General features: G+C 43.8%; 1 protein-coding gene across 1 annotated transcript; it reads left to right on the plus strand.

The window, feature by feature from the left end:
- Positions 1–373: 373 nt before the first annotated feature.
- LOC119876321 (proline-rich protein 2-like) lies at positions 374–1914 on the plus strand. Its single transcript, XM_038538799.1, has 2 exons — positions 374–428; positions 1046–1914. The coding sequence occupies exons 1-2, from the start codon at positions 374–376 to the stop codon at positions 1912–1914; spliced, it is 924 nt and encodes a 307-aa protein (XP_038394727.1).
- Positions 1915–12423: the final 10509 nt, after the last annotated feature.

The raw sequence follows: 12423 nt of genomic DNA on the forward strand, positions 1-12423 counted from the left end.
TAAATAAGGTACCTAAATTATACCGTTAATATGTTTTTAGTTACAAGTTCCAAAACCTGTTTATTAAGCCAATCACAATTATGCTTCGAGTGGGAAAAAGTATACACAGGTCTCTTCCAAGCACCTCAATATATTTTTAAAACTCTTGGCTTTATTCCAGCAAACAAGAATTAAACTCTTCATATGGTCACAATATCTAAAGGCTAATTTCACATAGGTTATCACCACAGTATTTATGTGAGGGTATCAACACTCACCAGCTTTCCAGACCTAACCTTGCCTGTTTTAGCATGTATGATGTCATATGAATTTTGCTTAAAGCTAACTGCTAACTCTTCCACCTTTGTCTGTACTTGTTTCCATTTCCTACAGCATGACGATTTGTTTCTTCCTCACTCTGCATATCAACTACACTTGGTCAACTGAAGGTATTTTCTCCATCAACTACTTAACCATAAAATTTCCACAACAGGAACTTTAACACTGCATTTAAAAATCAAACAACCTATCTTTCACTTAAAAAATCATGTTTCTATAACATCATTCATTTTGTAAAGATTAATCAACTTATCAAGACACAGCTTACTCTTTCTGGTGTTATCTAGTGTTATCACACACGTATAACAATATATTATAAACCTGTCTCTACACAATGGACCAGTAATTAATCCTACTAGCGCCTTCCTTATGAAAACCCTTGATCCTTTATAATTCATACACAAAATTACACTCCATAAAATTCAAGCTATATCCCTTTAGAAAGCTTCTGGTTCTCCATAACGGGGTTTATTTCTGCCGAGGAAAGAAATCAGAGGGGAAAAAGTGGACTCTTCAAAGTGGACCCTCTGTTAATCTGAAAAGAGAAAAACAAAAGCTGTTTTAGAAAACTGTATTTTCACAGTAAAGAGAACTCACACTTCCAAGTGTTCACTACAGTCTAAAAATGCTCTACCGTTTAGGTAACACACCTCAAGTCCAGAAACTTGTCACCGAGATTGTCTAACTGGAAGTAAAACAAATGCAGAAACGGCCCTTGGCACCACAGTTTTTCAAGAGCGAACCACCTCCAAGACACAGGGATTTGTCAGCGCTTTGTTCCTGGTCCCCCTGCCCCGGGACAAGGTCAACAGCCTGAGGGGAGTCCCTGGCGCGGTGGGGGTGTGGTGCGGGGAGAGCACCCCGAGTGGGGAGGAGCGGTGCGGGGGTGAGCGGGTGAGTGATATCGAGGGAGCACCTGGAGCCGGTGGGGGCCGGTGCGGGAGGAGTGATGTGCGGGAGCCCCGGAGCGGTGCCGGGAGCGGTGCCGGGAGCGGTGCGAGGGGCGGTGCCGGGGAAGAACCCGGAGCGGGGCGGGAGCAGCGGCTGGGGGAGCCCCTCGAGCAGTGCGGGGAGGAGCAGCCACACCCCGCGGACCGCGGCCGGCAGGAAGCAGCGCAGGGACCGGGAGGGAAGTGCATCGCCCGCGGCCGCAGGAGAACCCCGGACCGCGCAGAGGCCCCGCTCCCTCCAGCCCGCCGCGCAGAGCGAAAGCGGAAAAAAAGGCGGCCCGGCCCTTCCCCGGGCCCGGGCCCCTGCTCCCCGGCGCGGACGCCGCCACAGCTCGGCCCGCACTCCCGCCGTCGCCGGGGGTCCGAGGGCGAGGAATTCCCGCGGACGCGGAGCCGGGAGCGCCCGCCGCCACCCCCGCGCCCGGCCGAAGGACCGCGGGCTGCCCCGGCCTCCCTCCCGCCCTCCCTCAGACACGCCCGCGCCCCGACAGGCCCCGACCCGGCCCGCAGGGGGCCGCACTCACCGCGGCCCGGCGCAGCAGGCGCGGAAGCCTGTCGGCGGCCCGGCGTCCTCCCGCGAGCCCGGCCGGCGGCGCCCCCCGTCAACGAGGCTCCCCAGCCCCCGCCCAGGCGGGGCCCGCGCTGACGCACGCTAACGTCACTGCCGCGACAGGGCGCCGCGGGCCGCGTCAGAGCGCAGCGCCACGGCCTCCTCCTGCGGGCGGGGCCGCCCAGGGGCGGGCGCTGTGGCGGGCCCTGCGGCTTCCTTTCTCCCTCCGCGCCTGTCGCCCTCCGGCGGCGCGGGGCACGCGCCGGACTCGGAGTCCTGCGGCCCGGAAGCCGGCGGAAACGCCCCGCCGCGCGGAGTCCCCCCGGGGCGGCACTGGCGTCGGCGTCCGCGCCTGCGCCGTGGCGCCTGCACGCGAAGGTCGCGCGGCCTGCGCGCCCTCTGGCCCTGGGGGCGGGGCCGGGAGAGCCCCTGGACGCTCGTCAAAGAGGGGTTACGGACTGGACTGCGCAGTCGCCTGCGAATCCTGTGTCCTGTACGGTCGGTCGTGCAGTGTGTCACTATCTTCATAAGCTGTCAGTTTCCGTCCTAGGGCAGGGACAGCGCGAGGGGAGGGTCCTGGCCCCGAGGCTGCGGGCTGGGGCCTGGGGGCGCGATGCTGCCTCCCCGGGGCAGCCCCCGGGGCAGTCGTGTCGGAGCCACTCGGTGAGGCAGCCTGGGGAACTTCAGGAACCTGGACCCCTGGGGCTCCGCCCGCCGGCCGGCCTCCCACCGAGGGCCTCGCCCCGGCTGACAGCTGCGGGGAGGCCGGGAGGCCGGGAGGCCGGGTCTGCCCAGTGACTCAGACCTTCCCAACAGGACGCACGCTCGGGTGGTTGTCCCGCTCGGAGCTCCGGTCTGCTTCTCGGAAAGCTGCAGAACCTCCCTGCATAGGTGGGAAAACACACGGCAAGAACTGTTCATTCTAAAGTCGAGACTATTTCTCTTTTTCAGTTCTTGTCCTGACGAGAAAAATAAGATAATGAGTATACTTCCCTTTAGGGAAAATTTCACATTTTAAAAACGCAAAAGCCTTAAATACCTTTCCCCCCCCCCCCCCCCAAAAAAAAAGCATGTAATAACATCCAGGTCTAACAAATAACTACTTTTTAACTTTTAATCTTGTATAACCTCGTAGTTTAGTGTTAAATGTATGCAGTTACCCATTTATTCGATTTGTCTTCGTATTTCCAGTTTAGAGTTGCTGGTCATTTTTTCAAAAAGGATGTATATTTCTGCTGAGGTTGCGTTCTAATACTTTTCACATTTATGTAGAAAAAATACAGGATCCAAGACCATTTTGAGGAAGAATTAGATTGAAGGGACTGGTCTACCAGATAGCAACTTATATAATGAAGCCATAGGTATTAAAACTACTGCATTAGCATACAGATGAACAAAGCAACAAGATAAAGAGCCCAGAAAAAAGAGACATATATTTATGTATTATGTATATGTATTTGATACGACATTGGTATTACATATTAGAAAACGATTAACTGGTCAAGAAGTACTGCTAAACAAATAGTTATTTCAAAGGAAAATAAAATTACACCGTGACCTATTAAAAAACTATTTTAAAAAATTCTGTGGATAAAAACACTGAAAGTGAATAGCTATTGTTATGAATCTGGGGATTAAACATATTTTGTGTCATTATTGGTGCTGCAGGGAACAAAGATAATTTCTCCTCTACCCTTCTAGGTTCTTGGCTGAGACGTCCCTGCAGCAAAAAGATTAAACGCAGAAAAACAAACACTTTAATAACATTAAACAAACATTTAATAACATGTATGCCTCCCGTACACCATGGGAGAGAGCAGAATCCTGAGTGACCCTGTGAAATGGCCCAAGCCATCACCTCAAATTCCATCTTCAGCTAAAGACCTAAGGTGTTGGGGGTGGGGAATCTATTACGGGAAGTCACCAGAAAAGCACAGTGAAAAGGGTAAAGCTGCTATGCAGATTTAAGTATTTGTCTTCTCCATTGATAAGAATTTCTAGAGATTTGGTCATCCTACCCCCTTCCTGGTACAGCCAAGAAGAGACCCTTACAAACGGGGATTTCATTTATATACAGGAACATCACTTACAAAAAGGTAACTTCTCCTGGGTTTTCAGAGTTTATCCTGTGTCTGCTATTTCCTAAAAATAACCAACTCAACATTATTCTTATGTCAAAGAGACACATTTTAGGGTGGGCAAAATTCCACTCTTCAGTGCTCAGGGTTACACTCATAATGGCCCTAGTAGAGGAGTCTTTGTTTGCCAGGCTGGTTTTGTACATTTCCTACTTCATACCTGTAATGAGCATTTATTCAAAGTGCCATCATTCATTTAGTGGAAAATGGTGTTTAAAGACCGTAAATCGAATGTTTATGGTGCTGATTCTTCCTGAGTTGTAACGTTTTGATAACCTGTTTCATGAAGAGAGCTGGGTAATATGGCCTTGTTTTGTTTTGTTTTCAATTTGTTTTTATAATAAAATGCATTATGAATCTCACCTTGAATTCCACTTCAGAAATTCAAGGTTTTATTTAACCTCATTGATCATACATCCTCCTCTTCCTTCACACTGAAAAATCTCCGTTCTACTCCCTTCCTGTTGCATGGGTAATGATTTAAACTTTATTCATTTTTTTCATTTTTAAATTGCAGTTAATCATACTTATCCATATCTCCCCTTTTCTTAAATAGTAGCATACTTTTTTCTTCCTTTTTTCACCTTATAATTAATTTTTTTTTTTTTTTTTTTTTTTTTTTTATGATAGGCACACAGTGAGAGAGAGAGAGGCAGAGACACAGGCAGAGGGAGAAGCAGGCTCCATGCACCGGGAGCCCGATGTGGGATTCGATCCCGGGTCTCCAGGATCGCGCTCTGGGCCAAAGGCAGGCGCCAAACCGCTGCGCCACCCAGGGATCCCTTCACCTTATAATTAATTCTGAAAAATCACTCAATAGTGATATATGTAGAGACAGTCCTCGTTTTTCCCAGTACTCCATTGTGTAGGGGTACCATAATATATTCACCTAGTATCATCCTATATTCAAACACTCCCTACTGATGAACATCTGGGTGGTTTCCAATCTTTTGCTATTATACATAGCACTATGATGAATAATCATAGACCTACATCTTATTCTAAGATACATTCCTAGAAGTTGGACTATTGGTCAAATGTTAAATTCATATGTAAGTTTGCTAGCTATGGCCAAATATCCCTCTGCTTGTATAGGAGCATAGCGTTTTGCAATCCAGTCTACATGGGTTCCTTTTTTCTGTACAGCTTCACCAGTGGTGTATGTTGTCAGACTTTTAGATTTTTGCAAATCTGTTGATAAGTACTATTTCAATACAATTTCCATTTTATTGCTCTATTATGAATGAGATTGGACATATTTTCACATGTATATTGCATATGTAACATTTTATTTTTAAAAATTAAGTATAAAAGAAGGTTTGGATTGATAAAGTTTTGATATTGCTAAAGAAAAAAATATTCTGACACTTGTTGAAATCTCCACAGGGAAGGAAGCCTTCATTCAGGACAGTTGCATAAATGCATTGCAACAGGGAGACAGAGCAGCTAGACTCTGAATACAGCAAAGGCAGCTGAAGATTTACAGCCAACCAGCAGAATGAGGGGGGTTGGTCAGTGGGTGTAAAATTACTTAGTGGAGTTCTTGAGAGCAGGGGATTCTTGTTGAAGACTGGCCAAGGGTGTAGACATCAAAGACAGGGATAAGGAATTTGCTCAGCTATCAAGGGCAGGGACGTGATCACTAGGCACACCTAGTGGGACTCTTGCTAAGAAGGGGAAAGCAAGCAGAAGGTAGGGCCCAGGGCACACAGTGCCCTCCATGTAACAGGCCTCCCCTGTCTACTGAGCTTTTCCTGCTAACCTCCCCAGAACCAGCCACCCCCAACCTTCTCTGTCTTTAGTGAAGACCGTTGGCAAGCCTGTGGCTCAGGCCACATCAGGAGCCAACTCATTTCCCCCCATCTCTCCCAAGTGCATGCAAACTACACCCCTTAAACTTGTCTCCTTTGCTCTTGTTAATCTCTCAGTCAAGAACTCAGAAGGGTAGGGGGAAATTATTTTGTCTCGCATGCGTCAGGGAATGTTCTCCAGCCGGAGTCCTATAAATTAGATGGGACAAAAGTAACAAGGGAAAAACAAGTTTATTAAAACGTGCATAATACATGTATAGAAGAGGAGCCTCAGTGACAACTACGCCAAAGAGGTAATTAGAACTTGGGCTTCAATACCAACAAAGGAAAAGACCTTTGGGGTTCTGGGTGAGAGAGGAAAGTCATAGAAAGTGGCCAGGGGAAAAATATGGTAAACAAGAAATCTTTAGGAACATGTGTTTTGCAGATTTAAGTCCTTGCCTTCTTCACTGATGGGAGTTATGAGTCTTCATCTTCCTGATACTTCAGAGGGAGATAGCTCTACAAATAGAAATTTACTTTATAAATAGAAATTTCCTTTTGGGAAAGAAAAACTTATGTTCTGTTTTTAGAGCTTTTCCTGCATAAGATGTTTCTTGATGGACTTCAGCTCAAAATAATCCACATGCCAAAGGGACAATTTTGGGGTGATGTATTCTGGTACCACTGAGTACGTGGATGAAACACATGCTTTCCTGAAATCTTGAAATATTTCATTAAAAGGAATAAACAAGACCCAGAACATTAAGAACTGGGACATTCTGGCCCCATCACAGCTTCTTCCTCCTACTTTTCGTTGCTTACAAGTTCTGAGCATTCCCTTTCCATCCATTTGTCTTAAATCACTTTATATTTCTGCCTTAAGACTTTATTTTGTTTTTTTTTTAATATGTAAAACCTTTTTCATTGAAACAACGAGTCTGAAAGCTTACTTGATTTAATTAGCTTATTTTACACCTGAGGGTTTGAGCAAGGTAATTGCAGAAGAGATTTCTAGGGCATATGTGGAGAATCTGAATGTTCATGACAGCTTTGAAATTGTGTTGTCTGTATCAAAGTCAAATTTTCTAAACTTCAGAAATATTTTAAAAATAAGTAAGCTTTAATCACTTAATATGAATTAAAAATCTCAGCAGCTCTCATTTCAAAAATCAGTGCGTTAAAAGGATGATAAAGGTATTATGTTTATGGGTTAAATGGAGCTCCGTATATTGGCCTCATACCATTCATTTCTTCACAGGAGGCTGGAACCATTGGCTTAAAAGCTTGCCTGTGCCAAAATCAAAATTTTACACATCTAATTGCTTTAAATACATCCCCAGTAACCGTATTTTGGTTTGCCACTTAAAGTCTGCCTGCTTTGCATACACAGCCTCTGCTAGCTAAGAGAACCCTCCAGGCTATAAAAGTCTCCAACTTCTTGCTGCTGCTGCTGTCCTTGCTCCCTGACTCAGAGGCTCCCCATCCAGCTGTTGTGCAATCACCTAGTCTTGTGAGCTTCCCCTTTGCCTCTTGCCTGGGACCTCCCTGGAGCACATGCCCTCTAGCAGTCCCACAACTCCAATTTTGGGAGGCCTCCTGCTGTGAGAGACTTACCCTTGCAGGTGTCAAATGCCACCAAAATGAGGCTCAAGTTGTTGCTGCTGCCACCTGACCTGCCCCCTTGAACTTAGTACAAAAGGAATCACAATCCTAAGAAAAGACCTTATGATTGTTGAAAGATAGTCACATGTGGGCAAATACAAGACAAAGGGGACCTTGCTCTTTCTGTATTTCCTGACAAAGGAGGCAGAGATAAAAGATTTCTAGGATCTGAAAAGCTGAGGTAGGTCCAGGGAAGGCTCTTCCTGAGGTTCTCCAGACAGCAATCATGTGGGGGACCCTGGACAGCTGAGTCCATAGTAGAATTATTGGAAAACCTTGAAAAAGTGCAATAAATAAATAAACAAAACTTTAGGTGACTTAGAAAGTTGAGTACTCCCCAGGCCCAAAGTAAACAAGATTACATAAATATTGGAAACATGGACATTTTTATTTATTTATTTATTTATTTATTTATTTATTTATTTATGATAGTCTCAGAGAGAGAGAGAGGCAGAGACATAGGCAGAGGGAGAAGCAGGCTCCATGCACCGGGAGCCCGATGTGGGATTCGATCCCGGGTCTCCAGGATCGCACCCTGGGCCAAAGGCAGGCGCCAAACCGCTGCGCCACCCAGGGATCCCAACATGGGCATTTTTAAAGATGACAGCTTAAAATCATTCTAATCTTTGCAATATAGGCTGCATTGTCATAATGTATCAAATTTAGGTTTACTTTGATCTCTGCTGCTTTTCCTTGAGTTGTACTCACTTGGAAAAGAAAGGCAGAAGGAAATGCAAATAAAATAACCTCTTATAACCTGTAGCCCATTGACAAATACTTGAGGCAGGTAGAGTATAAACTTCCTCCAGGAAATCCCAAGCTTAATGTTGATACCTGGCTAGAGGGAAAATAACCTTATTTGACCATAACCAGGCCTCTGGGATCCTGGGAGTCTAGCATAAGAAAGTCCTTTTAGAAACTTCCCTTACCTTCACCTCCCCCAACACCAAACTATATAATCAGCTGCCCCTCACAATCCTGAGGCAGCAGCCCTTTCTGCCCCTGGGTCCTGTCCCTGGGCTTTCATAAAATCACATTTTTGCTCTAAAGATGTCTCAAGAATTCTTTCTTGGCCGTCAACTCTGGTCCTCACAAACATTCCAAAACTACATCAATACAGCCTTGAGCAAATTATTTTAACTCATTCACTTATGAACTATTTATGGAGTGTATATCGTGGACATAAATTCTAAAACAGTCCTTGCCCACAAGCTCAAAGGCTAGCAGAAGAGACCAATAAACAAGCTCTATACAATATGATAAGTCATCATAAATTCAAACACATGGACAATAAGGGAACATAAGAAAAAATTTAATGCAGGGGGGTGGTGTGTATGGCAGCACAGAGTAGATTCCTAGAGAGAATAATATTTTATAGTGCATAATACCTTCGCATACACTCTGATGAGTCTCTAATGTCTCAAAGTGATAAAATTAAGAGCAATTATATTTATCTAGATCAGTGCTATCCAATAGAAATGTAATATCGACATAAGTAATTTTAAATTTCTAGTAACATATTAAGTAAAAAGAAACAAGTGAAATTATTTTAATATTTATACAATCTAATGTATCTGAAATATTACTTCAACATGCAATCAATATAAATTATTGAGATATTTTACATTCTACTGTATTAGGTCTTTGCAATTTATTATATATTTTATAGTTATCATACATCTCAATTCAGAAGAAGGTACATTTTAGGTACTTAGTAGCCTGGCTGGGGATTACCATATCAGATCACACAAATCTATTTTCCACCAATATTCCCAATATTTTCAAGTATGAAGACATCTCAAAATATTTTGAGGATAACCACATTATAATTCAATACTTTTTAAAGATTTATTTTAAAGAGAGAGAGAGGTGGGGCAGAGGGAGAGAGAATCCCCAGCAGACTCCACCCTGAGTGCAGAGCCCAGCATGGGGCTTGATCCCAGGACCTTGAGATCCTGACCTGAGCTGAAACCAAGAGTCAGATGTGTAACTGAGTCATCCGGGCACCCCTATGGTTCAACACTTTTAATATCCACTGACTGATAAATCACTGAAAAAATACTTATGAATAAATTTAACAACACTTTTCCATGTATTTTTTCTTTTGCATAAGAGTGTCTACTGTTAAGAAACAAAATTCAACCAAGTAAATTTGAAGGTGTGATTGGCTTCATTAAATGATTCATGAAAATAGGCAGCATTTCCTTTTAGCACATGGAGAAGAAATCCAAGCGGTTGTATAAAAATGAAAGGTTTTATTGGAGGGAGGATGGGGCAAGAAAGTTTTAGAAAAAGAAAAGGATTGTATTCATAGGGGGACCTGTGGGGGTCTTGGGCAGATGACCCTAACATTCTTTTGGGATTGGAGAGGACCCACATAACTGACTCACTGGTGCTGGCAGGGATATTCCTGACTGGCCAGTTAAGACTAGTTCGGGGCCTTGGCGTGGGGGAGGGGGGGATTGAAACTGCAGTTTGATTAGGTATTAGGCCTGGTGTGGTTCTCTTTCTAACACTACATATATTTGGAAAATGGTACAATAGGGATGGTAGGAGGTTGTACCATATAGTAATATGCTGTGATGTAACATGCTCAAGCAACTTTGAAATGGATTTTGGCCTGATAAAATATATTGATTACTATTTTCAGGCATGACCTAAGTTCTGTTGTAAACACAGCTATTATGGTAAGGTGAGTAAAAGGACCAGGTGACCACTTTCTGGGGGATGATTCTAATATCCTGCCAGCAAAATGAACATTACACTAAAGAGTTCCTAAGGTCTCCCAGTTTCTCCTCCTGCCTCTTTCACTTATGAGCCAGGAGACCTCAGCTGATACACTTGACCTCTCTTAAGCCTCAGGTTTTTTAAAAATATTTTATTTATTTATTCATAGAGATGCAGAGAGAGAGAGAGAGAGAGAGAGGCAGAGACACAGGCAGAGGGAGAAGCAGGCTCCATGCAGAGAGCCTGATGTGGGACTTGATCCAGGGTCTCCAGATCACGCCCTGGGCTGCAGGCGGCGCTAAACCGCTGCACCACCGGGGCTGCCCAAGCCTCAGTTTTTATGCCTCTAAAAAACAAGAGCAGTGGCGGGCCTGGGTGGCTCAGTTGGCTCAGGTCCTGACCCCAGGGTGGTAAGTTCAAGCCCCACGTTGGGTATTAGTGTTGCTTCTAAAATAGTGAATCCCTTCTACATTCCACCTGATAGTTTTGCCTGGAGTTTACTTAGTAAATACCCACACAGTCTACTGGGATGTATAAAACATCAAAAGGATGTGAACACAACTGAATCACATGGACTATGACCAAAGAGCTACCTAATGGCTACTTGCATGAAGTAACTATCAGAAAGTGACAAGAGTGCATGTGAATGTCATGAGCATGGCCCGAGTAAGAAATTAAGTGTGGTTCAAAGTTCTGAATTATAGCACTTATTATATATTATATATTGAGGTTTAAAATATCCACCCAATTCAGACTGAAGGCCAGGTTGGGTTGGGACAGAGGGGATAAGGTTGGAGAGAATGAAATGAATTAATACAGGTCAAACACACCAAAGTGGTGCCTGACTATCAACCCACTGAGCTACCATTATTATCTATGGTGATTTATTTTTTCCAAATCAGAATTTCAAGTTAACTAACATATAGATGAATAACAAAACATTTGAATAAATAAGTAGGCTGTGTTAGCTGTGTATTACCAAAATGAGCAACGAATAAGAGTTTCACAGTGAAGATGGCAAAATTAAAATACTATAATATAGTACATAAGAATGATATTTTTTTAAAAGAATGTTGCAAAAGGAAAATGAACTTTCTAAATAGTAGTCCTGTAACAATGTTGTTACAAACCACCCAAACAATAATGCAATGTTACCAATAATTTAACCAAATGCCCCAGGAGGAAGCTCTCAGTCTGTGGCCAGACAACTGAGCAAAAGGAGAGGCAGAATCAGCTGCACCTCAAAGTAGTAAGTCTCCCCAAAATGGACGCTTTCCTCCTTGCTTGAGCAGCAGGACATCTAGAACATCTAGAGCTGCTTTGGATGATTGGCCTTTGCTTGTGCCCCAACAATATTCCTCATTATGGTGCTACTTCAGGTTTTAAAGCCCTAATAAGTCTACAGGAAATAAAAGGTAGAAAATTATTAATGGGGCATGCTGAGTACCAAAAAGTAATGTAAACAAGGAAACTTTGCTGCCCTGACAGTACAGAATACATTTGTTCACCACAATAGGCTGTGGGTTCCAGCCTAGGCTGCTAACCCATATGCTATGTCCCAATTCTAATACCAAAGTGGTGAGAATAAAACAAGCAACTTTTCTGATGGGAAGGGCAGGCATGAGACTTCCCAAAGGAAATAAGCAAGTTTGTGTATTCAACTCCCACGTCCCACAGAACCCTGCAGATGAAAGCCAGATGTACTCCCCGCCACCCCCCCACCTCCCCACCCCCCGGGGCTTGACCAGTATGAATGAAGAAGCATCTTGTAGTAAAGGATCTAAATAGGGTCCAACACCCACAAGGTCTTAAGGAGCATGGAGGCAGCCTGGGAAGGAGTAAACTGATACAGAAATAAGGAGTTTAAGACCAAGAGTAATTTTGATGGCTTTATTAAAATGTTCTTCACAGAATTCTTTGCAAAACCACCAAGTCCCTAAAAAGTCATCCAACAAATATCAAGACCTACTACATATAGGACACTGATCAAGAAAGGCAAACAATCTGTGCTCCTGTTTCTTCATAGGACTCCAAAATATTTAAAATTCTGAAAGCTTAATTCAAAAATTTAAACTTCACTTACGATTTCAGTAGTGTTGAAATTCTGATTCAGTATCATGCTTGTAGTGCTCTGTCTTTTCCCACGTGAACAAAAGCCTATCATTCTAACATACATATGGCTCATATGTTTTAGCTATATATTTATATAAAACAGTTCTGAGTTGCAAAATAGATTTAAAAATCTTAAGGAAACCAACCATTCCAGAGGTCAAAATTATAATACA

The sequence above is a fragment of the Canis lupus genome, chromosome 5 (assembly GCF_011100685.1).
Source record: "Canis lupus familiaris isolate Mischka breed German Shepherd chromosome 5, alternate assembly UU_Cfam_GSD_1.0, whole genome shotgun sequence".
Taxonomy (NCBI): Eukaryota; Metazoa; Chordata; class Mammalia; order Carnivora; family Canidae; genus Canis; species Canis lupus.

Coding starts and splice junctions, on each gene's coding strand:
- LOC119876321 (XM_038538799.1), top strand. CDS start 374: ATGACGATTTGTTTCTTCCTCACTCTGCATATCAACTACACTTGGTCA. Junction 429..1,045: donor CTACACTTGGTCAACTGAAG/GTATTTTCTCCA, acceptor TTGGCACCACAG/TTTTTCAAGAGCGAACCACC.